The sequence below is a fragment of the Stenella coeruleoalba genome (assembly GCF_951394435.1).
Source record: "Stenella coeruleoalba genome assembly, chromosome: 15".
Lineage (NCBI taxonomy): Eukaryota > Metazoa > Chordata > Mammalia > Artiodactyla > Delphinidae > Stenella > Stenella coeruleoalba.
The window spans coordinates 1,321,334-1,347,618 of NC_137161.1; the positions used below are offsets into that span (position 1 = coordinate 1,321,334).

Here is a 26,285-nt window from a genome sequence, read left to right on the forward strand (position 1 = left end):
CACGTGTTCACGCACATGTGTGCTGACCGCAGCGCTGGCCACCCTGACCGAATCCCAGCACGCCATGACAGTGGCAGGAAGTGGGACACTGGCTGAGGACCCAGCCCCTCCCACGAACCTGGGTGCTGGGCCCTGAAGGGAGGAGACTCTTGGGTCACAGCTGCGGAGGGGTCATTTCGAGGGGTGGGGGGACACCCACCGGGGGAACCCAGCCAAGCGAGTGCTCACCCCGGGCAGCCCACGGCGAAACAAACTCACGAAAGCCCACTTGGAGGATTTGCAAAACTGCCGAACTTTGCAGATTTGTAGAAATAAAACACACGGGGCAGGAATATATGCTTTAAATATTAAAATATATTTACATACCCACAGTTTTAACTGAGATCACCCACAATAGACATTCCACGCAAGTCCCGACACCCTCCGGGTAGAATTCACAAGTGCTTAGCACACCGTCAGGTAAAAAACAAATTCTATAAATAGGTGTTTATGCAAAATACGCGTCCATAAAAACATCCTTATGCAAGTCGCTCCCGTCCTGCTGCAGCGCTGTGGCCCCAAGGACAGGAGGTGACGGCAGGTTCAGAACGCACGCAGGAGAGGGGTCCACGTGGATGTGCCCCGGGGACGGCAGCCCGCCGGCCTCCTCTGCATCAGGAGAAACACAGGAAGTCAGGGCCAGGCCGCGCACAGGATGGTGTGGACCTGCGCATAAGCACCGCCAGCTCTGGCTCACCCACGGGGGTGGGTGCTTTGTCCCTTCCACGGAGCAGCTCCGACAGCGCCAGCATCACCGGCCTAACGTCTCCAGAGAGCAGAGAGCTTGTAAACCGCCGGGCAGCCACCAGCTCCACATCCGCCCTTCAAAGGAGCGATCAAGGGGTGCCAGAAGTGTCTCCCCAAAGTCCACAGGTGGTTTCGCACTTCTCGTAACTACTGACGGAGTTACGTAGGTATCGCACACGTTGCTTTGGAAGCACAGCTGTTCGTGTTTCCGAGGGATCCTGAGCCCCCAGGGGATGCTATCTGGCTAAGTCCGTGGGAGAGGGCCAGAGTGTGAGCGGACCAGAGGGAGGCAGCCCTGCATCCGGCCGGGAAGTGGGCCGCTCCGTCCGAGCCAAGAGCCGGTCACCCCACTCTCTCTGGCGAGGTCTGGGGGGCTGGGGCAGGGGCGTCCGTTCGGACGTCTTGCGTTCGTTTTCCTCCGTGCCTTTGAGGCTCAGTCCCCCCAGACCCAGTGGCAGAGTTTTGCAGGGTCCTCAGTGCCGGGGATCAATCAGGGAGGGGTCACCCCTTCCGGGGAGAAATTAGATAGTGTTCCTAGGAAGTGTCACGGCAGGCCCGTGCCCCCGGGCAGGCGGGTGGGCTGTCAGATGTCGCTCTGGATCTGGAGGGCTGAGGGGGCTTCCTGAAGGTCCGTGGGGTTGTCGGAGGCTGAGGACTGGCTGGGCAGAGAAGCCTCCAGGCCGTCCGAAGACCCCGACAGGGGCTTGTACAGGAAGCAGGCAGTGGTGAAGAAGACGAAGCCCAGGACCTAGGGAGAAGGGAGCCGCTGGGCCTCTCCTGGGCCACCCGCCCAGCCCCGGCTTTCTCACGAGGTCCTGGGGAACCAACCCTACTCTGGCCAGAGGGTCCACCCGTTCTGCATAGCCAGTCCCTAGCCTGGACCCCAATATTGTTAGGGGGGAATGAAAAGTATGATTTGACTTAAATACAGAGGCACTGGATGAAGTGGAGGTGCTTGTCGTGGGCTGAACGGGGTCCCCGCAAAAGATGTGTCCAAGTCCTGACCCCCGGAACCTGTGAATGGGACCTTGATTTGGAAATAGGGTCTTTGTAGATGTAATTAAGTTAGGGGTCTTGAGATCACTCTGGGTTAGGGTGGACTCCAGATCCAGTGACGGGTGTCCAAACAGAGAAAGGGGAGGAAGGTTTAACACGGTGACACACCGGGAGCAGCCCCGTGATGACAGAGGCAGAGACAGGGTGAGGAGTGTACAAGCCCAGGAGCCCCAAGGATGGAGGAGCCGCCAGGAGCCGGGAGGGGCACGGGACAGAGTCCCCTCAGAGCCCCCAGGGGGGACGGGCACTGCAGACACCTTGATTTTGGACGTCTGGCTTCAAGAACGAGAAAAAAGGAATTTGTTTGAGCCACCCGGTGTGGGGTCTTTCGTCATGGCCACCCCAGAACCTAAGTCAGAGGCGGCCAGCTTCGGCGGTCCCTCCACCACAGCCACCACCTTGAGCTCCCTGGGAATCACGCGCAGCCTGGAAGATGACAGTGTGGGCGCGCGTGCCAGCCTCTGTACGCGGGTGTGTGCGTTCAGCGTGTGAACCCTGGGTTTCCTGGAGCACCGCCCAGGCAGATGGGCCTGAAGCCACAGGAACGAGAGGCTGTTTCCACTCTGTGGCCCCATGAGCGAGTGGGATAGCACTTCGGGGGTGCACCCGGCTGCCCCCACCCCCGCTAAAATTAGCACTGACTCTGGGAGCCAATCCTACCCCTGTGCCGAGGCCGCGGGGGGACTATCTGGGCAGACAGCCGTCCCGGGGTCCAGCCTGCTGCTCTGGCCGAGGGACCCTACAACACAGGGAAAAAGAAGAGCAAGGGCCGGCTCCCTGCGCGGGGTGCGTCTATTTGAACTGACCCGTTTGTCCAGAGCCGCGCAAATCCCTTCTCACACTTGGCTATTTTTAAGCTAATCTTCGGGGAGATAAACCCAAGGGTGGCTGAGAATCCTCTGTCTCTGAGGCCCCTCCCGAAAAGGCTCTGCCAGTGGGACGTTCCCGAGTCCACCCTCCACCCAAAGAAATCCAAGACATTCTTATATACCAGCCCTAGGATTTCATTTTCTTTGGGAGGTTGTGTGCCTTTTCCTCCAACAGGGGAAACTCAAAATATAAACACTGTGCTTCGCCCCACGGAGCACACGCCAAGACACAGCAGGAAGCTTCCATTAACAGCTTGACAGCAGAGGGTCAGGCTAAGAAGCAGGACATAACTCAAGACCCACTAAGGATGGAGAAGGAGAAGCGCTGCTTGTGGACCCAGCCAGGCGACCCGGCCCAGAGCAAGCAGGCCTGCCCGGGCTCTTGCAGGGGGAGCAGTTTTGATTTCTCCAAAGCCTTAGCTGACCAGAGCCCAGGGGCAAACCACCAAGCCGGGATGGTGAGGGCCCTGGAGGGCAGGGGGTCTGGAGAGTGAGCCCCTGTGACCTGGGCCTGCTGTCCCACTTTTCCCGCCACTGGCATCACGGCATCACGATCCCCAACAACAACAGCTCAAAAGGGGGAAGGATCCCACTTCTGGAAGCCAGGCTGCAGGATGATGCCCAGGGCTCCAGTGGGAAGACCCCAGTGGCATGCCCAGGTGCCCGAGCTAGTTGGAAAAGGCTCTCGGCCCTTTGGAGCAGACTCTGGGACTCTCTCCCGCCGCCAGCGCACCGGGGGGCGAGGCCAGCCCACTCACCTTGTACGCCAGCCCTGCGATAAGCAGGTACTGGCTCATGGCCGAGTTCTGGTACACGAAGCAGGAGCCCTGCTGGCCGCACTGCGTCTGCCAGAGCAGGCATGCCTTGTCGATCACCCAGCCGAAGGCGATGGGGCCCGGGATGCCCCCTGCGGAGAGAGGCACATTCAGTACCCGGACAGCCCGCGGGGGCGTCCAGAGACCCAGACCAGGCGGGCTCTAAGGAACATGGCTTCGGCCACTGGTGTTCACAGCGGGTGCAAAGGGGGCTTAATGGTCCTTTCTCTGGGGGCTTGCCTCCACGCCGGGAGAGTCCCCACGGTCTTCGACTCTGGTGGAGCCCGTGTGTTAATGAGGAAATGGGTCCCTCTGGGCAAAAACATGGCCACGGGTCCCTCTAGCGGACGGTTAGGGAATGGAGCCCTTCCCCTGGGCGGGCACAGCCTCGTGCGGGGACGCACCCCAGCCCGGCGCGTGCCCTTGTGCGGTGAATGCACACCACAGCTACGCCCGGCTCCCTCCCACAGCACAATACCTAGAGTTCTAACCACGATCCACTGGATTCCTAGCGCAAAGGATCGCTGCTGGTCACAGACACACCTGCAACGGAAAACCGGCGCGTCAACGCCCGGGAGGCGTCACACCCCACGCCAGTGGCCGCGTCCTGGCCGAGCCCCGGGCCGCATCCCCAGGTGGCAAGCACCTCACAGAGGCAGTTAGCGCTCTCCTGCCACAGCTTTCCGGGGGGCCCGGCACGTACCCCGCAGGGGTCTGCAGAGCTCCACCGTAGCTGCAAAGGGAAGGCTCTGGGCCAGAGGGAACCCAGGCCCGGGCTTACCGTAACGTTGCCGTTAGTGCAGGGATGCTGCTGAGGAAGGTAAAGATAATTACAACGAATATGAAAAGCAGAAGGAGGGGTTTTCTTTGACAAGTTGAAGTGCATTTCCCTGCGGTAGCATGGCCAAAACCAGAGGAAAAATTCTGAGGGACACAGCTACAGTCTCGGTACACCTGGGGAGCGCAACGACAGCGCTGATTACAGGAGGAAGGGGCGGAGGCCGCCCCGCCCCGCGTCCGGGCGCCACCGACCGCCTGGGCAGCAGCCACGCACACTCACCTTCTGGCCACCGGGGCCAGGCGAGGCCGCCTCCGGGCACCCCGCGTGGCAGGGCGAGTAGTACATGAGGCCGTCTGGGCCACACACGGGGCTGTAGTGCTCTGGCTGGCAGCCGCAGGCGGCGTTGCAGGCATCTGTCAGCCCCAGGTGGCCTTCGGGCAGGAGGCTGCGGGTGGGAGAGAGCGACAGTGGGGCGCAGGCCAGCGTGGGGTCTGGTCCCTGAGGGCCCATGTCTGCAGGTTTCCAAACTCGCTGGGTTTGTTCCACCCGAGGACCGGGGCTTCCTGCATCGCCTTGGCTCCTAGAATCGCTGGATGTGCTCAGAGCGGAGCAAACCAGCCCTGCGCGGCGCACTCCCTACCTGGCTTGGTTCTGGGCAGGCAGTGCGTTCACAGGGCTCGAAGTGCAAAAACTGCTTGAGTGCCAGGTGCAAAGCGTCCCCGTGGCCCCGGTCCCTGCTCTACAGCGCAGGCGTGGACGTTCCACAGATCGCTCACCTGCGCCCTCACAGACACGCACGCTCCCTCTGCGCTCAGATGGAGCACACTGTACGCATCGTTTTGTCCTGCTCCTTCCTTCCCGCTCAGCACTATCTGGGAGGCGCCCAAGGGCTAGACTCCTCCCTCTGCCGTGGTCCCAAGCCCTCTACCCTGCACCAACTCTTGCCTAGTTTGGCTGTAACGGTAAGATGGCATCCTTGCCCTCGGCACTCACACTGCCGTCTCTACGGGGAATTCCCGGCCAGCAATCGCTCACCTGCGTCTACGTCAGGTATTCGCAAATCACCCCCAGCAGGCTGTTCCCCTCACGTTCCCAACGCAGCGACGCACGGGAGCCCCACTTTCCAAGACAACTCGTAGAGAGGAGGTGGGGCTGGGACTGTCCCGTTTTACAGACAGAGGACTGGGGCTCAGGTGCCGCGTGTGAGTGACTGGCCATCGGTCCCCGCTGAGGACACCATCCTTACCGTTACGACCATCTCCGATGACCTCACCTCAAGTGCCCGACACGCCCCGTCCTCCCCAGGGACCACCGGTGCCCCCAACAGGTGTGCAGAGGTCTCCCCTCGCCCAGGGGCCACCTGGCCCCTACCTGCCGTTGTAGCTGGCGGTCACGCCCGCCATGGGCACGTTGGGGCAGTGCATGAAGAAGACGAGGAAGGCCAGCATGCTGGTCAGGCTGCAGAGCAGGCAGAACCGGATGATGCCCGAGCCTCGGAGCTTGCACCTGCTCACAAAGAAGCCGCCCAGGAACGTGCCTCCGCCGCCCGCCGGCACCACCAGGTACCCTGTGGGGGGGGAGGGGCTCGGTGAGTCCCGGAGCCACGGGGGTGGGGCCAGCACCCCCCTGGGCCTGGTCTCCGCTTTAGCGATGGGAGACGGAGGCCCACAGCCATGGCCCCAATCTGCGTGGCGGCACCGGGCTCTGCTCTCGATGTGAGGACCCGGACCGGTGCTCACAGGGGGCCTCGGAGCCTGGGGAGGCCACCCGGCCAGCTGCTCAGAGGCCCAGGGGTGCAGGGGCAGAGCAGGAGAGGGAGGAGGAGAGGTCCCTGGGCCCTGCCCCTCCCACTGGCGAGACCCAAGGACAATCGCGCTCCCCTGGCCCACACGGCCTCTGCGGAGTCTGACCACAAGGGGGTGTTTGGAGAAGCTGGTGGCCGCCTTTTGGTAGCAAGTTGGGCTTCATCGGCATGTGGCTTCCAGGCCTGCCCTGGGATGGGGTGCAGATGGGAGGGGGGGCTCTCCAAGGGCGGAGGAGATCTCAAAGACCCTGGGTGCGGTGAGCCCGTCTCCCCAGATGGAGACCGGCTCTGGGGGCAGAGGGGGGGACCCAGAGGACACAGCTGTCCCAGGAGGGCTGTCGGCCGCTGTGGGGCAGGGAAGCAGCTGGCGGGGGTGGGGCTCTTGCAGGTGGGGTCACAGCCAAGAGGCCAGCAAGGAGGGGAGTCTGGGGCACTAGTCACCGGGGAGCCCCAGTCTGACACCGTCCTCCCTGGGGGGAGGCGCTCGGCCAGCATCGACCCACATACACCTCCTGCCTGGCAGGTTCTCAATGAGGCTGTGGCTGCCCCCCCCGCCCAGCGCTACCCGTGGACAGGGCCAGAAGGGGGGGGTCTGAGGGGGACTCTCACTCTGGCCACTGAACGCCTCCGGTCAGGCAGGCCCAGGGCTCCAGCCTCAGGGAGACCCCAGGACACCCACTGCCTGGCTCACGGGGACCGCCAGGCCTGAGGGAGCGTGGTGGGACCTGCCACCCAAACCCTCTCCGCCACAAGCCAGGATGACGCATAAGGCCCAGGCTCTGGGTGGCAAGGGGGGCGGCAGAGAGAACGGGTCAGCAGGCCGTGTTTAGCACTTCCCAAACTGTCCTGCCCATTGCGGCGGCAGCCTTTGTAAGTGTGATTAGAGCTGTTGTGTAAGAGCCCAGACACCTGCTCCGGGGCCCCTGCCTGGGGGGACCACACGCCCAGGATGTGCGCCCCGTCTTTCTAGAAGAGACCTTCAAAGGCCCCTCAGTCTCTAAGAACCAGTGAAAAAACGGAGGACCCCCACCACCACAAGATTCAGGGAGCATTCTCACCAAACAAGGTGGCAGCTTCCGAGGCACTGAGGCTGAACTGGGACTCGAGGAACTTGGGGCCAAACGTGGACATGCCAGCGATGAGCGTGGCCTCTGTGGCCCCGGCCAGGCAGAGCAGGATGAACGTGGGGTTCTTCAGGAGGAGCCAGATGGAGCTGGATGTGGGCGGGGAATGGAGACCAGAGAGAAGAGACAGAGGGTCAGAGTGGGCCAGAGCCCTGGCCCTTCCCAACTGAGCACAAAGAGCCTGGTTCTGAGAGGGGAGTGGAGTGGGGTGTGGGAGAGCCAGGGGGCACCCCACATTTACTCCAGAGAAACCGAGAGTGGGTGTGGGGCTGGGCTGGGGCAGGGGGAGAGCTGGCACCAGGATCCAGAGCCTGTGGCTTGTTGTGAAAGCCGCTGTCACAGAGGTCGGCTGCAGTGGGGAAAGAGACCCTGAGTGACTGTGACACTGTTGAATCTGCCCCAGGGGCAGCCGGGAGAACCAGCAGAGGGGCCTGAGCCAGGAGCCGGAGGCTGCGGGGGAGGCGGCTGTCACCAAGTCCAGGACTGGGTGCCCCCCAGGAGAGGGGAACGGGGCCTGAGGGGTGGGACCACTTCTCAGTCGCCAGCTGGTGAAAAGGAGGGACAGAAATCCCTGAGGGCTTGGGCCGAGAGGCCCCTCCAGGGAGACCCTGTGTGGGCTTGGCTGTCTCTCCGACTTCTCTTGGTGTGCACCTGGGGGGCAGTGGCCGGTGTAGTGATGCCAGGGGCCTGAGAACTGGGCCTTGGACCTGGCCTGAGAGTTCCCCCTTGAACCCAGTGCACACGGCTCTGCACCCCGCCTGCCTTTCCCGGGCCCGGCCCCTCTCAGCCACCGGATGGCAGGTCCAGGACTCATGAGTGATGTGGGCTGGGGACAATTTCCCCTGGAGCCCTGGGTCCATCTCGGCGGCTCCGACAAGGCTGCCTTCGCTCACATTCTCCGTGTCTGCAGCTACGGCCTCCACCCAGAGAACCAGCCCCCACCGACCCTACGGGTCATCTTCCACCGGGAGGGAGACCCCCACCCGGCCAGCCGTCAATGCCGACACCTCCCTGTGCGCGTCAGAGCAGCACAGACACCCTGACACTCCGGTGGTCTTCGTTTTGAGGACACAGGCCAGCAGTAAACCAGATCCTGCCACGGAGCATGCAGGGTGGCCAGTTAGCCTTCGTGCCCTGGGAGGGAACTGACGCTAAGGAAGTTGCCCCCCACCCCCGGCCCCTGCGGCTTCTCAGGGTAACTGCAGAGTGGCCTCCTTCCCCGTCCTGCTTCAAACAGGGACCCAATTCCTTCAAAACTGACTTTCAAACTCAAGGACTTGAAAAGGTTTCTTTCTGGTCAACAGCCCAAGTCCCACATCCATGAAGGAAACAAGATGCGGAGGAAACGCCATCCTGGTGGGGCTCTCTGGGAGCAGAGTGCGTGCGTGTGTGCACGTGTGTGCGCGTGCGTGTGTGCACGTGCGTGTGTGTGTGTGTGTGTGTGTTGAGGGGAAGCCCAAGTGCAGCCAGTCCCTTCCCGGTCCTGCCCAGACTTGCCCAGGCTTCGGGGAGGCTCGCCTGGGCTCAGGGGCAGGTGACTCTCCCCAGAAGTATGTGAACTTCCTTATTTCTTAATCTCAGCCTGCAGATTGCTTGGCTGCAACTCCCATGTTGAATTTGCTCAGAGAACTAGTCATGACCTTGACAGAGGGCCCATGTTCCGGTAGTTATTTCACTATCAGCAACCGGTCTGGGGAACCAAGCCTGGGCATAAACCTCCTTATCTCGGGCTTCCCCCCGGGTCCACTGGGGACCAAGCTGTTGACGCCGTCGGTGCCAGTGCTCCCAGGTGGCCCTGCCCCCGCTGCACGGGGCGAGCCTGCCTTGCCTGGGCGACCCCGCCGCCCCGGCCACCGTGGCCCCGGGCCAGCTCTGCCGGCCTTGGTGACAGCCTCCTGAGTAGGCGGCTCTCCTGGGGGGTCTAACCAGGCAACGGGTGGCCAGGGGGTTCCCTGACCCCACGTCACCCCCCCGTGTTGAAGACAGACGGCGGGGGCTCATTCCCGCCACTAAGAGCCTCCACCTGCCACGTGGACACTCACGGGCTCAGGAAGTTGCGGGGCAGGTGGGCGCTCAGTGGGGCCGAGGACTCGGGCAGGGGACCCTCCGAGGGCCGCCTCCCCCTGGCCAGGAGAGCCCCCCATGGAATGCCCTGATGAGGGGCACCGGCCGGCCAGGAGGCCCCAGCCGCACGCTGTCCCTCTGAGGCCCCAGCAGCCCAGGCTCTGTTTGTCCCAACGGTGTGTGAAGACAGCACAGTAAGACCAGGTCACGCACTAGATAAACGAGAGGCCACTGCCCGAGAGGAGGGGCGGCCGCGGGGCGGCAAGGACGGGCAGCCGGACGGTCCCCTCCTTGGAGCCCCGTGGGCACGTGCAGGTGACTCCCAGTGAAACGGTCAGAGAACGGGGTGCAGGGGTGACTCCTGGGGAATGATCTTGGGGGGGGTGGTCAGTTGCTTTCCTGGGGACTGTGGACAAGCTGGCTGTGGGCAACTCGCTGAGCGTCAGGGATTCACTCCGTGACCGTGAGGCGTCAGGAAGAGCCCCCAGAGCCTGCCGTGCGGCAGCGCAGACGGGTCCCTGCGTGCGTGTCCCTGGGTCCCCCACAGGCCCGGGAAGTGAGGGGTGGGCACCATGAGGCTGAGGCCCCGGGCCTTCCGTCGCACCAGGCCCTCGGTTCCCCCAAGCCAGGAGGCTCTGTCCGCTCCCCCTTAATCCCTTAGCCCAAGTGTTGGGGCCAAGCCCTGAAGACGGTTGGGTCAGAAGGAGGTTTAGGGGCTGTGGGCTCCCCATGTGGCCCTGGAGGGGTCACAGGACTCTCCTAGCTTAGGGTCAAGACCTAGCATGTGTAGGACCCTAAAGGGTCTTCAGGACACACAGACACAGACAAGAGGCCCCCCAGGTCCTTACAGAGGCAGGTCTCTAATGGTCTTCCCGAAGTCGGGGTTGCTGGTCACCCTGTGGCTGCTGTCCTTTAACTGGTGTGTGTCAGATGCTCTCATGACCATGTAGCGCTGGGAGCCTGGAAGGATGTGAACATCTGTGAGGGGCAGAGACCAAAGGCCCCGATGCCCCTCCTCCTGGGTGTGGGACCAGCCGGTGGACGAGGGCGCCCAGACAGACGGCCCGTACAGATGCACCACGGTGACGGGTGGCAGGGATGGCGAGGTGGGAGAGAGCCAACGGGCCCAACCTGGGACCAGAGGGAGACGGGAGGTATTGAAAGGGGCGCCCATCGCCCGGTGAAACAAGCCTCTCCCGTGGTCCCCGAGCGGGCAGAGGCCGCAGGGCTGGAGGGAGCACACCGGCCGGGCCGCCCTGCCGGATGGCAGCCCCCACCCAGAGGACGACGATCCCGGCCCCACCGCTCCTGGCAGGCAGCAGGAGCAGGGCATGGGGTGTCCCTCTGCGGGACGCACCTACCTGGCAGCTGCCGCGGGTAGCCAAGGATGGGCACAGCGATGAGGAAGGCGGCCACTCCAGTGCCCAGGAAGCCCACCCACCAGGCGCCGACCCACAGCGGGCTCTCGGTGGTCAGCTCCGTCCTGCGGGAAGAGGCACGTGGGGACAGCGTTGTGCTCACAGCATCTAGGGCACGCACGCCGGGCATCCTGCTTGCCGGTCGGTGAGAGGCGGAGACCAAGGGCTCTGCGTGAGGCCCCCGCCCTGATGCCCCACCACCCCCGATCTGGGACCAGCAGTGGACGGAGGGCATCGGGACGGACACGGGGTGGACATGCACCAGGGGACCCTGCCCAGGCCCACTCCTTCCTCTGGGACCTGCGAGGCTGCCTCCCGACGAGGCCATAGGGGCTGGGGGCCCAGGAGGGGCAGGGCAGAGGGTGGGTGGCTGGTGCCCTGGCCTCGTGAAGCTCAGGGGGCTTGCCTGCAACCCCCACCTGCACACAAGTGCACCTTTAAATTCAAAGGTACGTGGGAAAGAACCCTGGGCTGGACAGCCAGGTGGACAGGAGACAAGGGGCTGGCAGAGGCCAGCCGGCTGCCCCTGAGTTGTGTTCTGGGGAAGAAACTGGCGACTGAGCCAGTGCTGTGCTTTCCTGAGTTCTGTGAGCCATTCTAGCAAATTCCTAGAAGGCGGGGTCCTAGAACCCTCCGCTTTGCAGCCAGGTTGGACGGAAGCGTGGGTAACTGGGAGCCACCACTGCAGTTGGCGTCTGAAGTGTGGGTGCTCTCGCTTACCTGTGGGGTCTGAGCTGACTCCAGAAGTCAGTGTCAGATTGAGGTGAACTGGGGACACCCAGCTGGTGTCCAGAGAATTGTTTGGTGTAGACCCCCCCCCCAAAAAAAGAACCTCCCGGTGGCAGCAGGAAATCCCCTCTTGGTTCTGCAAAGGGCATTGGAGCAACGGTGGCCTGGTCCCTTCCAGCTTCGGGAGGCCGTCCATCCATGCAGTCCCCTCCCTCAGGCCATGCTCTCCAAGCTGCCCAGACTCCCAGGTCCACCAGAGCAAGGTCGGCCTGGACCCACCCCACCCGGGCCGCGTCCTCCTGCCCCAAGAGTGGGCGTCTTCTCTGTGGGCCCAGGTCACTCACCGCTGGCCTATTTCAGTGTAAATATTCAGCAGGGCACCTCCGACCAGGTAGCCGGCTGCGGGGCCAAGGATGGCCGCGGTGTAGAAGATGGCTGGAAGGGAAGCAGAGCTGTCGGGGACCTGCTGCGCCCTCTGCGCCACCCCTCCGGCCCCGCTTGCATTTCTGCACCTCCACCCCATCCCCAGGCATGAACTCCTTGAAACTGGGGTTTCGTTGCACAGTCTCCACTGTGTCTGATATCGGCTGGCATCAGTCTTTCAAGGTGTTTTAAAATTATTTCCCTCCAGCCCCTATAGACACCATTTGGACTCTTTCCCCCTCAGAAGAGCAAAGATCCTAAGACTCATTTTGCAGGATGAGGGCGGCACCCGTGCAGCGCTGCAGGCTCACCCGGGTCCCAAATGCCCCCGGAACGGCAGCCGCTACGTGACACGGATGAGCAGAGTCCAAGGTGGACGTAACGGAGCAGAACAGCGGGCAAATCTGGCCGGGCCGGGGCGTCGGCCGCGGGCTCTCCACTGACCCCGACCCCTTCCCTGGGAGAGCTGACCTCGCAGGAGGGATTTGGAGAAGCGGCTGGCCTGAGGCTGAGAACGCGGAAATCTCACCCCAGATAAACGAGAGGGTCTCGGGGGCAGCTCGGGGCTCGAGCCCAACCCCCGAGGGCGGCGTGGCAGCACCCAGTTCTGCAGCGCAGCCACCAGCCGAGCCCGGCTCGCGGGATCTAGTTTCCTGACCAGGGATCGAACCTGGGCCCCCTGCAGTGGCAGCGCAGAGCCCTCACCACCGGACCGCGAGTGTCCGCGCTCCAGACCCTGTGGGATGTGCCAGGGGTCGGGCCGAGGCTGGCGAGCACCACCTCCATCACCTGAGGTGTCACCTCGCCTAGGAGCACCTGGGGCCATTTGGGGCCGCGTGTGGCCAACAGGGACACGCATGTAGGGGGCTTGGACGGGGCAGGGCTCTGAGTAGATGGCCGGCTGGCGTCACCACCATCACACCCGAACCACTCACCGATGTAGACAGGCGAGTAGCTGGACTTGACATTCTCGTCCAGGTAGGTGACGCCCAGCGTGTAGAGCGGGGTGGCGCCCACGCCGTGTAGGAACTGGCCCAGCATGAAGACCAGCTGGTAGCTGGACAGGCCAGAGGCGTGGCCCCCGCAGGTTGCACTGCGGTTGGCCCGGCACGTTCCGACGGCCTCGTCCACCTGCACCTCATAGGGGCCGGTGGTGAAGTGGGGCAGCGAGAAGACCAGCGAGCCAGCCCCCATGACCAGCACGCCCCAGCCCAGCCAGCGGGGCTTGTGGCCGCGGCCCCCGAAGTAGCCCACGAAGGTGAGGCAGAGGCAGGCGGCCACGTCGTAGGCGCTGGCGATGAGGCCGCTGTGGTAGCTGTGCAGGTCGTAGCGCCGCTCGATGGAGGTGATGACGGTGTTGATGAAGCCGTTCACGGTCATGCCCTGCAGGAAGGAGGCCGCGCACAGGAATAGCAGGAAACCCCGGGGTGTGTTGAAGGCCTGCAGGCACGTGGGCGCGAAGGCCCGCCAGCCGCAGGCCTCGTCCGGCCGCCCCGTCGCCACGTAGCGCACCTCCCGGGCCGCCTGGGGCCCGTGCTTCTCGGGCTGCGGCTGGCACAGCGGCTGGCTCAGGGGTGAGCCGAGGGACGCCCGCCTGCTGGGGGGCATGCAGTCACACTCGCTGTTGGTGGCCAACGGGGGGCCGGGGAAGACCAGCTGCGGCATCTCCGAGGGCGTGACAGCGACGGCAGCGGGAGTGGATGCGGAATTCCAGCGGCGGTCCGATCTGCGGGAAGAATCCATCTCCAGGAGAACCCTCCCCCGGCCTGTCCCCGGGGCCACCGACGGCTCTGCCTGTCCGCTACCCAGCCTAGTGAGGGCAGCCCCCGGCCTGAATGAGGCCACAGAGCTGAGAGTGGAGCTGAGACACAAAAGGACTGAATCAGACGCCATGTGAGCCCCTGGTCCACCCCGACCCGCACCTTCCCCACGGTCTTGGCTCGCCGGCCTGAGCTGTGCGCTCCGCCAGGGGCAGCTGACCGCGCCCGCCCTCAACTCCACGCCCGGCCTCCATCTTCCCTGAACTCACACCCGGCCGGCCTTGTGCTCTTTAGCATGAAAGGGAAATCCAACTTAGTCCAGCGTGTGGAGAGTGTGGGAAGTGAGGAAGGGGGTACAGGCAGGCCCACCCGGGCCGCCGGGACGGCACCTGGCGGGAGGGTGGGCTGGCGCTGGGCCTCGCCCGTGGCTGGTCCCTCGAGATGCTGAAACCGCTGCAGGTCGCAGCCCCGCAGACAGGTTCAAGGGACACTGTGCCAGCGCTCCATCTTTCTGCAAACTCCCAGCCCGGCCTCTTCCCGTTGCCCTATCTGGGCCCTCACTTTGACTCCCAGCCCACGGACCAAAAGGAGCTCAGTCGAGCCTGAGAAATGGCTGCATCTCGAGGCTCCCGGGGCTCCCAAACACCCCCAACACCCCCAAGCTTTGAGAAAAGGCGGGACCTATTGCCAGGTAAACAGATCTTTCTGGACCCCCCAGGTGGCAACAACCACTCTGCATCTTAAGAGGAAAAACGCTGACTTTCCCGACAGAAGTAAGCCGGTCGGCACAGGTACAGTCGCTGTGACAGGAAACACCTGACCCTGGTTGTACCCACAGCCCCGGGGGCCCCGTGCGAGGGTCTTCTGCCGAACTCAACACACTTCCATCGGGTTACCTCTCGCTCTGGGCTGAACCGTGTCCCCTGGAATGGGAGTGATTTGGAGGGGGCACCTCTAAGGAGGTGACAGGTAAAATGAGGTCACGGGGGCGGGCCTGGTCCACTGCGGCTACTGTCCTTTAAAGGAAGGACTCTGGACCCAGACAGGCACACAGGGAGAACCCGCTGTCGGCCACTCAGGGCCCGAGGCGGCCCCAGACCCCCCACCGCGCACGGGTGTCAGTGATGTCGGGAGAGGCCGCTGCCCAGAGGGCTGCCGCTGCCCCCAGACTTGTCTCAGATTAGGCTTGGTGGACCGAGTCCTTCAGGCAGCTAGTCACAGAGCACCACTCTGCTGGGCCCTGAGCCGGGGACGTGGAGGGGCAGAACGGTGGTCCCCACCCCCGGCCCGAAAAGATACATCCTCCCGACCTTGAGCATGACCTTATTTGGAAAAAGTGTCTTTGCACATGTGATCGGTGACTTGAGATGAGGTCCTCCTGGCTTGGGGAGGGCCCCAAATCCAGCGACAGTGTCCTTATTAGAGAAGCCACGTGACGGCGGAAGCAGAAACTACAGTGATGAGGCCACAAGCCAAGGACGCCTGGGGGAAGCTGGAAGAGGTGGGAAGGACCCTCCCCCGGAGCCTCCAGAGGGAGGGCAGCCCTGCCCCCACCCTGACTTCTGACTCTTGGCCTCCAGAACTGGGTGGGGAAGAGAGTTCTGTTCTTTTAAGCCCCCAGTTTTTGGTCCTTCGTTGCAGGACGCTCATGCAGCCCCCAGGAGGCCCGGCTTCCAGGAGACCACAGGCCTGGAGGGAGGTGGAGTCTAACAGACACTCAGAACAGGATGTGAGCCCAGAGGTGAGTGCAGAGGGCGGTACCACTGAGAGTCCTGGGCGGCGGGGCGGGAGGGGACATGGGGTGCCTCTGGGGGAGGTGCACCTGGCAGGGGCCCAGCTGGCAGAGGGCAGAGAGGACTTTTCCGCCATGCTGGCCACGGGCAGGTCCTTCAGCCCTTGCGACGACAGGCTTTCGGCTGCTGTGGGCTGGTCTCGTTTGTTCGCTTGCTTTGTTTTGTTTTGTTTTTTGTTGTTTGGCCAAGCCACGTGGCATGAGGGATCTCAGTTCCCGACCAAGGATCGAACCTGTGCCCCCTGCAAGGGAAGCTCAGAGTCCTAACCACTGGGCCTCCAGGTTAGGACTGTTTTTAAACAAAAGATTGGCTTTACCTTGTGTTAACCTTGCCAACTGGGAAGCGGTCCAGGGTGAGGGGAGTGGGCCGTGGTGGGACCACACCCAGGTCTGGGAGGCAGTTTTGCATGTGGGGGGGTCTGGGAGCTCCGCCTCTCCTGATCCCCTCGCACCCTGTGCGTTGAGGCTGGGACGCCAGGTCTTTCTGCCAGACCTCTGCCTCTCCTCCGCTGCGCCGTCTTAGCTAATTTTAGCCTCAGCCTGGCCTCCTCTCCTGCCTTCCCTGGGGCCAGGCCGTGGGCACAAATGCCATAAGACAACGCAGCATCCCACTTCCTGGCAGAGTCTGGGCTCCACGCACAGCCCATCGCACAGGAAAGGGAAGTGGGCCCAGAGGAGTCAGGAGTTTCCCCAAGGCCACACAGCCATCCAGGGCCAGTTAGGACGAGACCACGTGGTCCGGCTTCAGAGCCCACGAGCGTGTTGGCTGTCCTCGCCAACGTTTCACTCAAAGAACCACGACCAACTGTGTGGCATTGACACACGGGGCCAAGTCTTTGCTCTGGAAACTGGCACTGCCAGGCGATCGGCAGCCAGATGTCGAGGCCTCCCGCCTGAGTCATTCCCCAGGGCCCGCGACCACGCCCAGGGCTGTATGTGTAGAGCCACCACCTCCTCCGTGCACCCTGGTGCGCCAGGCTCGGTCACGCGGACGAGGAGGGTGCCCACGGAAGGAGCAAAGTTCACGCCGCGTGAAGGACCGTCAAGCCTCCAGGAGGGACAGAAAGCCACGCACCTGCTCCCAAAGCAGGCACTGTAGGCACCTGGGCCGCCGTGGAACAGAGCAGACAGTGACAGGCGTGAGCCCCGAGACAGCACAGTGCTGCTTCCCACCAGCCCCGCGGCTCAGACGGGCTCCCGAAACAGAAACGCGGAAAAAGCTCGACCTCGCCCAGAGGCGGCCGCGTGTTCGTGCTGTGGGGATGCATTCCCCCGCCATGTGCACGCACACACACCCATCTGTGCACACACCTTCCACATGGAAACACGTGAACGCATGCACATAACCAGCAGGGCCCTGGGCCCCTTCCCAGCTGGGGTGGCCCCAAAGGGAAGGCATCCAAGCGGGCCGAGGGGCAGCGGCTGCTCTGAGAGGTCGCTCCAGCGGCCTGTGGGGATGGATGGTCAGTGCTGGGCCGGGGAATTGTTATTGGTGGGTGGGCCTTCCTAGGAGGGATCTGCAGAAGCGCCTCCCCCCAGCTCTGGGCTTGTTTAACCATCCCGCCCGTCCCCCGCAAGGAGAAATGCAGGGGCCGGGACGGGAAGGATCGGACCCCAGCAGGGCTAAGGGGGCGGCCAGATCGCTGAGCTAGCGCAACTAGGGATGGTCATGAAGAAATAGAGTCCTTCCTATTTGAAAATAAAACCCTCAACAAGACTCCAGTCCCACTGGTGTGTGGCCCAAACAGCTCCACGTCAGCGTAAAGTTTACCTGAGCTAAGAGCTCTGATCTCTGACGTAAACACATAAAGTCAACCTGCAGTCCCGCACATCACTTGCTTGTTGATTCAGACTGAAAATCCCATCTTAGACACCAGCCAGGCGACCGGCGTGGCCACCACCCGCACGGGATGAGAAGCAGATGGCGCCGCTCGGGCGGGCAGCCCCGGGCTCTCCTCCCTGGGTCCATCAAGAGCGGCTGTGATGGCCAGGACACAGCAACCTGAGTGCGGACTGCACGCCCCCGCCCACCGTCGAGGCAGCGCGAGGACAGCGTCGACCCAATCTCTCACTAAGCCCAGATTCCGCTCCACCTGCTGTGTTCCAGCCGGAAGGCGTTCACCCTCACAGCAGCGTCTTGATCAGAAAGGAGGCTGGGCCCTCCCGTGACGCAGGCGCTGAGGTGTGAGGTGTGGTGGGGGTGGGGGGGAAGGCGGACAGAAACACCTGCGACGTGGGGCCAGTGTGTCTGGAATGTCCCCTCCGTCGGCAGGCAGCGCCGGATCCTGGGTCCGGGCTGTGTGACACCTGGAATCTCACAGCCACGAGGACGGTCACACGTTCTCGGGTCTTCAGGGGGAGATTCCCGAGTTTGTACCCAGATCTCATGCGGCTGTGCCCGGGCGACACTTGCTGGGCGTGTACGGTGTCAGGAGACAGCTCCAGAAATGGACACGGACAGTCATGTTGACGCCTGCCCCGGACTTAAAGGACACTTTGCTGTGTGTGCAGCTCGAGGACTGAATCTCACGGCAAAGGTCCGCGGCATAAACGGGCCTGCAGGAGCTGCCAGCTCCGGCACGAGGGCATCTCAGCCGCCGCGGCCGAGTCCAGGACGCAGACTCAGACGTGGAGTGGGTGGGCACGGCCAGCTGCTCTGTCTTGGTCTCCTGGTCATCAGCACCCTCACGACAACGCTGCTGGGGCCTGGGGGTGCAACCCAGGCCACTCGGGGTGATTTCTTTCCTGGACATGCTTCTGAGAGGGCCAGAGTTGACTCCCCGCGGGGCTCAGCCAGGAGAAGGTGACTTCATGGCTGGTGACTCCCTGCAGGTGGCCAACACCCATTAAGGCCAGGCTGGTGGTCCCGAGGCCATTGTCTTTTGTTCCTCTGTCTCAGGTCCCTGTGGTCAAGCTGGTGGGAGGGTGACAGGGGCTGCAGAGTCCAGTGGCAGCACCACTTAGGTGCCAGCTGGCTCCCCCAAGGAGTGGACACCACGGCTGGGCTTGGGGTGGAAGTCAGGCCTCCCCACCAACTCCCCCTCTGGGCACTGAGAGTGTGCACGTGGCCTACGGTCCCCTCTGGGCACTGTGAGTGTGTGCACGTGGCCTATGGTTTCTCTCCGCTTGGAAATCGTTTTAGCAGAAAAGCGTATCTGCTCCCCACCTGCTGCTGAGGCCTGATGCAAGGTGTGGTGCCTCTTCCAGGACCTGAATTCTCAGGCTTGGCTGGTGGTTGAGCGGGGCCCTGGTGACTGCAGCCAAGCCGGGTGGAGACTGCACCCCAGGAAGGACGGGCCAGCTCCCGCCAGCGCCCCAGGTCCAGTGCACGGGTATCCTCACCTGAGAGACCCCGACGCCATCTAAACCCCGGCCTCTCCTCCCTCCCCTCTGCGGAGCCCACGCCTCAGAGTCTGGTGCCCGGTCCATGATCTCAGAGCCAAGAGCGGAATGATTATAGCTTCTACCTGTCAGTCTGGTGGGTCCCAGGGCGCCCAGACGTTGCGCAAACATTCCAGGTGCGGCTGTGAGGGCGGTTCTGGAAGGTTCTGGAATCAATTAGCATTTGAATCGGTATATTTAGAGCCCGTGGGCCTCATCCAATCAGCTGAAGGGCTGAATAGAACGGAAAGGCTGAGCCCTGAGCTGCCCTGCAGGGCTGCCTTTGAACTGGGACCGGCTTTGTCCTGCCTTCACTCACATGGAAACATCATTGCTCTCTCTGGGTCTTGAGGCTGCCGGCTTTCAGACGGCAGCCACGACATCACCTCTGCCGGGCCTGCAGCCTGCCGACCACGTATCTTACAAAGTCACGTGGGCTGAGCTCCTAGAATTAGTCTCTTTCTATAGCGACCTATCTGCTACTGGCTGGGCTTCTCCGGAGACCCCTGACTCATGCAGCAGGTAGTCCTGTGCCAACACCTGCTTGTGCGAGGCCTGTGCCGGGCGGCGGGTTTGGGGACCGCGGGACACCGTCCTGCCAACAGGAGCTCACAGCTGCCACACCCAAGGCTGTCCCGAGCCAGCGGCAAACTGTCCCGGCTGCAAATCCAAACAGCACGGGCTGCGGAGAGCCGGTGGCAGCAAGACACACACAGCCTGGAGCCGACAAAGGCCGGGGAGCCGGGCTGCAGGGCAGGGCGCCTGACAGCACGCCGCCACCATCACATCGACGCCCGTCCCACGGCCCAGCTCAGCTGAGCCCCCTCCTGCGCACGGCACACCCGTGAAATCCCCCACCACGGGCGCACCCACGTTAGGGATGTGACTTCCACCCCCCGAGCCGGGCACCCTCCCCCGGGCCCCGTGCTGGACCGCCGCCCCAGGACAAAGTCTCCGGGGTGCTCCAGCCATGTGACCCCCAAACTGGGGCAGCAGGGCGCTGGCGGCCCTGGAGCACCCGCTCAGCCCTTAGGCAGGCCTCCCTGCTGTTCTGCTGCCAGCATTCTCATGGAAAGACGTCTGAGGCCGGGAGCAGCTCTGATGAAGCCTTTGACAGCTCTCCTGGCCTTGGAGAGCCCCTCCTTGTACAGAGAAGGGACTGTCCTCCTCGCAGGAGGCACGCAGCTCTCCCCAGGGAGCCCCCTCTCAAGGGGGAATCTTGTCCCACCCTCCCGGGCTGTCCCCAGCCAGGCGGCAGCAGGTCGGCAGCAGCTGGAGGGACCGTGGGAGTATGCCCCACTGCCGGAGGCCTCCCTCCCCTGTCCCCTGGGGAGAGTCAGAGCCTGCGGGATTAGGCAGGCTGATTGGCAGGGGGGTAACGTGTACCCTGGGGCCTCAGGCCAGCAGCTCTGCACCCGGGGCTTCAGCTGGGTGAGTGAGGGTGTGTACGCGTGTGCACACGTGTGAGCGTACTTTTGTGTGTGTGCACGGCTATCTTAGAAGGAAACCACAGGTTTCTTCGGACTCCCAAGCTGGCCTGGCCCATCAGCTGAGCCCAGAGGCGTCTGTGCCGAGGAACTCCCGGCCCCTCCCCCACGTTGCCAACCCCCCCCCCCCCCCCCCCCCGCTCCGCACAGCCTCACAAGCGCCCCCCCCCCGACAGCTGTATGGTAGGAGGTCAGGGGCCCCCACTTGGATGGCTCGCCGTAGCTCCACCTGTGAGAGCTGAGATGCTGGCGTCAGTCACTACCTGCTGGCTCTCCAAGTCGAGTTGCTCGGAATTGGGCACTCAGACGGGACCGGATGCCAGCCCAAGACCTCGTTCATACGGCCCTCATCCTGCCTCGTTCACATGGCCCTCATCCTGACCTCCAGGCTCCCAGCCGCCTCACCACAGCGGCGGGGAAGGGCGTGGCTGGGATCTGCCCAGCACCTGCTGCAGGGACTACACCCGAGGAACCATGGATTAGGTCATAGCCGCCCGGGACGGAAGCAGCCCCGTGAAGAATTTCCAGACGATATCTGCCAGCCCTGCCCGGCAGGACGGGTCCTGCTGATTCAGGGCAGTCAGGGGTGCGTGGGTCCGACCAAGAGGGCTCTCCCTTCCCTCCCTCCAGCAGCACGTGGGAAAGCTGGGCTGTGGAGGCCCAGAGGCATCCCGCCTGCATCCCACAGGCCTGGACTGTCCTGGCCAAATGCTCTTGTCCCCTTAGGTGCCGCCCATCTTTCGGTGGCAGCAAAAGACACCCTGCTCTGTGTCAGGCCTGGCCCTCCTGGGCCTCCTTCTCCCCCAGGAACAGAGCTGTAAAACGTCTGGAATCACACAAATGTGGTTCAGACCTCTCCACCACGTTCTGCCTGTGTGACTTTGGACAAGTGCCTCGGTTTACTCATCTGTGGAATGGGAGCGATAGTAGCTCCCTCGTGGGTGGTGGTAAGGATCCGATGAGACGACGCTCAAAGCACGCAACACAGGGCCTGAGCATCCTAAGTGACCAACAAAGACGCCTGTGGTCATTATGATTGCTGCCGGTGTTAGAGTCACCCTCCAACCCGGCTAAAACCAAGTGCTTTCTCTCCTCTGACGTCCATCTGCCCCAGGCTGCACAGAGGAAACCTCACGGCACCGCCATGCTCACGGCTCACCGCCCCACCAGCCCCCGGGAGCCAGTTTCTGATTAGACAGAGGAAACCCAAGTTCCCCAAAGCGCCGCGAAAAGCGGCCACTAGGAAGTTGGTTCCTTCACTGTGGAAAACTACTGCAGCTCCTGGTGGCTCCAGACAGAAACAGGCCCATCACCAAGTCTGACCTTGGCAGCAGGAGCCTCCAGGCACTCACATGGGGGATGGGGCCCGGACCCCACTGCCTGATGGGCTCCTCCCCACCGGCTTCCACACCGCCCAGGCTGGAAATCTCAGCATCTGCCTGGGTTTTCCCGTCCAGAGCCAAGCGTGCCCACTGGGTGCAGAGGGTGAGCCCCTCGTTTCCATCCTCCCTCAGCCTCCGCCTGCGCCCAGGGGCGCCCGGTCTTCCAGTGCCGGCTCTCTACCGGACGCGGGGACCTCGCGTAGTGGGGCGGGGACAGGGGTGTGGCCCGTATCGCCCAGGCTGGGACCAGTCCCTCGCGCCCACCCAGTAGCTCGGCCCGCGGGGCCGGCTCCGCCCGCGCTCCCCTCCCCGAGGTGCCTGGAGCGCGGCTGGCGCGAACAAAGCCCTGCCGCCCGCGAGAAACTTCAGTTCGAGACGATTTCCTCCTTGACTCAGCGGCAGCGGCATCCGCCGCAGGTGTGGGCCCCGCCGCAAGCCTGCAGCTCCGGGAGGCTCATCTGTCCCTGGTGCGACTCTCGTGGCCTGCGCCCGCGTGCGCGCCCGGCCACCTGCCCCGGCCGCTAGCCCTGGCCGCTCCCCCCATCCCCGCCTGACCCCAACCACCATCCATTCCCTCCCCCTCGGCCTGCCTCCTCGGAAGCTCCCCGCCTGGGGAGCGGGCAGCTAGAAGGGGCGCATTGTGCAGCCGATTCCCTGGAGGCAGGCGGGATGTGGGGTGCTGGTCCGCGCTCGGTCCCGCCTTCCCGGCCGCGGAGGGGCTTGGGGCGCACTGCCGGCGCCCCGAGTCCCGCCCCGCGCGGCCTCCCCGATCCCCTGGTCCCCGCCCAACGTCTGAGGGCACCTGCCGCGCTCCTGACATCAGCAGGTCTGGGCCCGGCGCACCTGGGCGGCGCGCCCACGAAGGTGGCCTGACCCTCCGCGGCCCACGCTGCCCCGAGCACTCACCGTCCAGAGGACCCAGCCGCCGCGCTGCGAACCAAGCTCTGGCTGCCGCTCAGCGCCCACTCCAGCTTCATTCATCCTCTCCCGGGCCCGCCCCGCCGCGGGGAGGAGGCTGCCCGGCCTCACCTACTGCGGCCAATGGCTGTGCCGAGCGGTCTGGGGCCGCGCCCCCCCCCGGGCCCGCCCACTGAGAGGTGACAGAGGCCTGAGTGCGCGGCTGGGGAGGGAGCTGGCGAGGGGCGGGGCCCGGGACTGGAGCAGGGAGGAGGGGGCGCGAGACCCGACGGGGCGAATGGAGGAGGGGCGGGGGCTGGGACGCCCCTCCATCCCCCAGGTCGCCGCCGCACGGGCGCCGGCGCGCGCGTTCGCTGACTAATCCCTCCCAACCCCAAGAGACCCCGATCTCCGAGCTACAGGCTGGGAAACCGAGAGCCGAGCGGTGAAGTGTGTTCCCCAGGCCGCGCGACTACTCAGTTTCGAACTGACTCGGAATTGAAGCAGGGCGTGTAGGGCCGAGACCTTTGGGAGAGGACGTGGGAGGGAGGCAGTTTCCCGCACTACCCCTTCGGCAAGGCCACCTGTGGCCAGGTGGGGGCCGGGGCAGAGGCGCAGGAGTGGTCTAGACCCAGGTCCGGGCTGGGACGCCCACCTGGGAGCAGCCCCTGTGGTGGGCCCCCGGCGCCCGTGGGAGTTGGGAATGCGGCTCTGGGGACGTGCCCTGGGCGCACGGCGGGGCCAGCACCTTCCCCTGGGGAATCAATCCACTGTTTTCCGTCTGTTGCCTTTTCAGTAAAACGATCCTCTTTTGACGTCAGCGTTGATGTCAGGAGAAGGGGAGGCACCAGACACACTGCCCTCAACAGGGGGGCCTGTTTGAATCCTCCCAATATTCCTGCTGTGTGACCTTGAACACAGTGCTTAATTCCTCTGAGCCTCAGTTTCCTCATCGGTGAAAGAGGAGTGACGATGGGGCTTCCTTAAAGGGCTGTGGAAAACACTGAGTGAAATAAAACAGGGCCAGAGGTTGGCCCATGTAAGGGCTCCTAAGAGTTGCCAGGAAGTGACATATTAATAGCCGATCACAGTCACACTCCACAATGTTTCCTTTAAATCAATTTATTTTAAAAAGAAGCCTACAAAGGTCAACCGTGTGTGTGTGTGTGTGTGTGTGTGTGTGTGTGTGTGTGTATTTGAATCCTGAGATAAGTTGGGTAAGGGAGCAATGACCAGTGTGACCTTAGCCTGGTAAAGCCCGTGGAACCGCAAAGGAGATGCAAGAGGCTGGCCTCTTCCTGTGCAGGGGTGGGGAGTCAGAACTAGAGAAGGAGGCGCTGGGGCTTATGGGAGACTGTCCCGCTCACAGTTAATTGTGAGATGCTCTTCCTCAGTGCTGGGCTTTTGCCACTCACATCTGGTGCTGGGAGTCCCTCGTGATGTCTGCAGGGCTCCCGGCCGCCTCCACGTCTCCACTCCTGGAAGCTGGGGCGATGTCCAGTTACTCCTAGAAGACTGGTCTCCACTCCTGGCACTGCCCTTTAAGAGTAAAAAACCAGCAACTGTTGTTCCTGGATGGAGAAGTTCCCTCCAAGAGGATGAGGGACTGCTGGGGAGTCGGCCGTTCTGCCTGGAGAGGAGGCTGCTGGGAGTGGACGGGTGCCCGCTCCATGAAGATTTCCCCATGAGGACAGGGAACTGAGCTGCCCTGCAGACCTGGGCTCAGTGTGGAAACTGCTGGGAGCAGCGTTTCCCAGGAGAGCCGAATGGAGATGCTTTTTGTAGGTAGTGAGCTCCCCGTCACGGGAGGTGTGTGAGCAGAACTAGCCCACCTTCTGACGGTGATGCCGTGAAAGCATTTCCAATGGCAGAAGCAGGATCAGACTTGGGGTTTCCAAACTTCATTTTGGATTTTATTCCTTGAGACCATTATTTACACTTTTTCTTCCTCTGAACAATTTATGTATTTTATTAAAAGAGTGAGTTTAGTTTTAAAAAGGTAAATCTGTGTCATTACCATAAAAAATGGGCACAAGAGAAAGTGGTATTTGACGTTAGCCAAGTACTGCCGCCTGAGAAGGGCCCCCGAGCCTTAGACCTGCTCTGACGTTAGCCAAGTACTGCTGCCTGAGAAGGGCCCCCGAGCCTTAGACCTGCTCTGACGTAAGCCAAGTACTGCCGCCTGAGAAGGGCCCCCGAGCCTTAGACCTGCTCTGACGTTAGCCAAGTACTGCCGCCTGAGAAGGGCCCCTGAGCCTTAGACCTGCTCTGACGTTAGCCAAGTACTGCCGCCTGAGAAGGGCCCCCGAGCCTTAGACCTGCGCGTTCCTTGTTTGTAAAGGGACACTGGCGAGTGTCAGACAGGTGCTGGAGATGGACTGTCACTAACAAGACGTTTTCTTGGATGTGACCGGCACAGAGCAACGAGAGGGTGGAAGGAGCCAGCTCCCTCGGGCCATTGCGTCCATTACCCACAGGCCACACAGGCCCTCACCCGCCCTGAGGGGAAACACTGGCCCCGAGGCCCCCGAGGAGCCCTGTCTTGCTGGACCGTGTCTGCACCAGGGATCCTCCCACAGGACTCGGCTACGGGCACAATTTGAAAGGTAAATCGGGGACACACATTTCAGGTGTGTTAATGCAAAACGCAGATCTCTGGTGCTCAAGGCGAACCCTGAGCTCAGGCACCTTGAGGGGCCCCGGGAACACCTGTGCGCCCTGGGACCACGTGCTGTGCAGCCCCGGATGCCAAGGGGTCCAAGATCTAGCTCAGACCCCCCCGGCCACCAGCACCGTGGGCTCAGGAGACTCTATCCTCGCCTTGCAGGAGCTAGGAGGCGTGGGAGGAGGCCCTAGAGGTCACCCGCAGAGCACAGCAGCCTTTGAGAACAAAGGTAGCCTGATAAAGTGTCCTGGAACATTCTGAACTCGCTAAGTTCTATCCCGGTGGGGCTTTGTCTGCAGAGGAAGTCATTAAAAGGAAAGAAAGCACGAACCCAGGTCCCTCTGGCTCCCCTCTGCTGCCTGTCCCGGCAGCTCTAGGGGCTCAGAATAGGCGCTTCACACTTTTATGGTCAATCACGGTCCTCCGGCACAGTGTTTGGAGCCCCTCCACCCAAGAACTGAAATGGAAGAGCTGGAGCGGACACACCCCCTCTCTCCACGGACTTCAGCTGGCTCTATGGACATCTCACTTTGGGGAAAGTGTGTCTCCTCCTGAGATCAGAAGAGAAGTGAAGAGAGAGAGAGACAGAAACTTTCTCCATGTCGTGGGAGACAGGAAGCTCCCCCGCTGCCACACGAGACTTGACACCCCAGTCTGGTGTCTGGCCCGGAAAAGGGACCATCAGACATGGTATCTGAAAACAACATAGCTTAGCGAGCGTGCTGTATTTGAAGAACACTTAAAATCCTATGTTCACGTCTATTTTGGTGAATTTTGCATATGTATCAGTTGAATCATTTGAAACTGCCCATGTTCTTCCTTTTTTGACTTCCCAAGATGTCCATTTCCGCCTAATGACAACTGACACCACACCTCAGAAATGATGCAAACATGTTGCAACAAAGTAGGCTGATTTCACTGTTTCGCATGAGAAAGAGGATTTTGCTGAAGGTTAAGGAGGTCAGGCTTGGTTACAGACAGTGGCTGTGTGAGCTGTTGTGATCTGTCAGACGCTGTGGCCAGGTGAGGATGAGTATTCAGTGCGGTCCAGG

General features: G+C 62.7%; 1 protein-coding gene across 3 annotated transcripts; it reads right to left on the reverse strand.

Moving 5' to 3' along the window:
• Positions 1-284: 284 nt before the first annotated feature.
• On the reverse strand, positions 285-22,694 carry SLCO4A1 (solute carrier organic anion transporter family member 4A1). Of its 3 annotated transcripts, XM_079943917.1 has the most exons (14): positions 22,578-22,694; positions 13,382-13,595; positions 12,805-13,252; positions 11,791-11,881; positions 10,661-10,782; positions 10,148-10,259; positions 7,170-7,324; positions 5,679-5,874; positions 4,587-4,752; positions 4,308-4,480; positions 4,005-4,069; positions 3,470-3,618; positions 2,503-2,581; positions 285-1,534 (listed from the first exon to the last, which is right to left on the reverse strand). In XM_079943917.1, exons 1-14 carry the CDS (start codon positions 22,646-22,648, stop codon positions 1,308-1,310), a joined length of 2,268 nt encoding a protein of 755 aa, XP_079800043.1. In that variant the 5' UTR covers positions 22,649-22,694; the 3' UTR covers positions 285-1,307. The 3 variants fall into 3 exon arrangements, with proteins under 3 accessions (XP_079800043.1, XP_079800042.1, XP_079800044.1); XM_079943916.1 differs by having other exon boundaries at positions 12,805-13,595; XM_079943918.1 differs by lacking the exon at positions 2,503-2,581 and having other exon boundaries at positions 12,805-13,595.
• Positions 22,695-26,285: the final 3,591 nt, after the last annotated feature.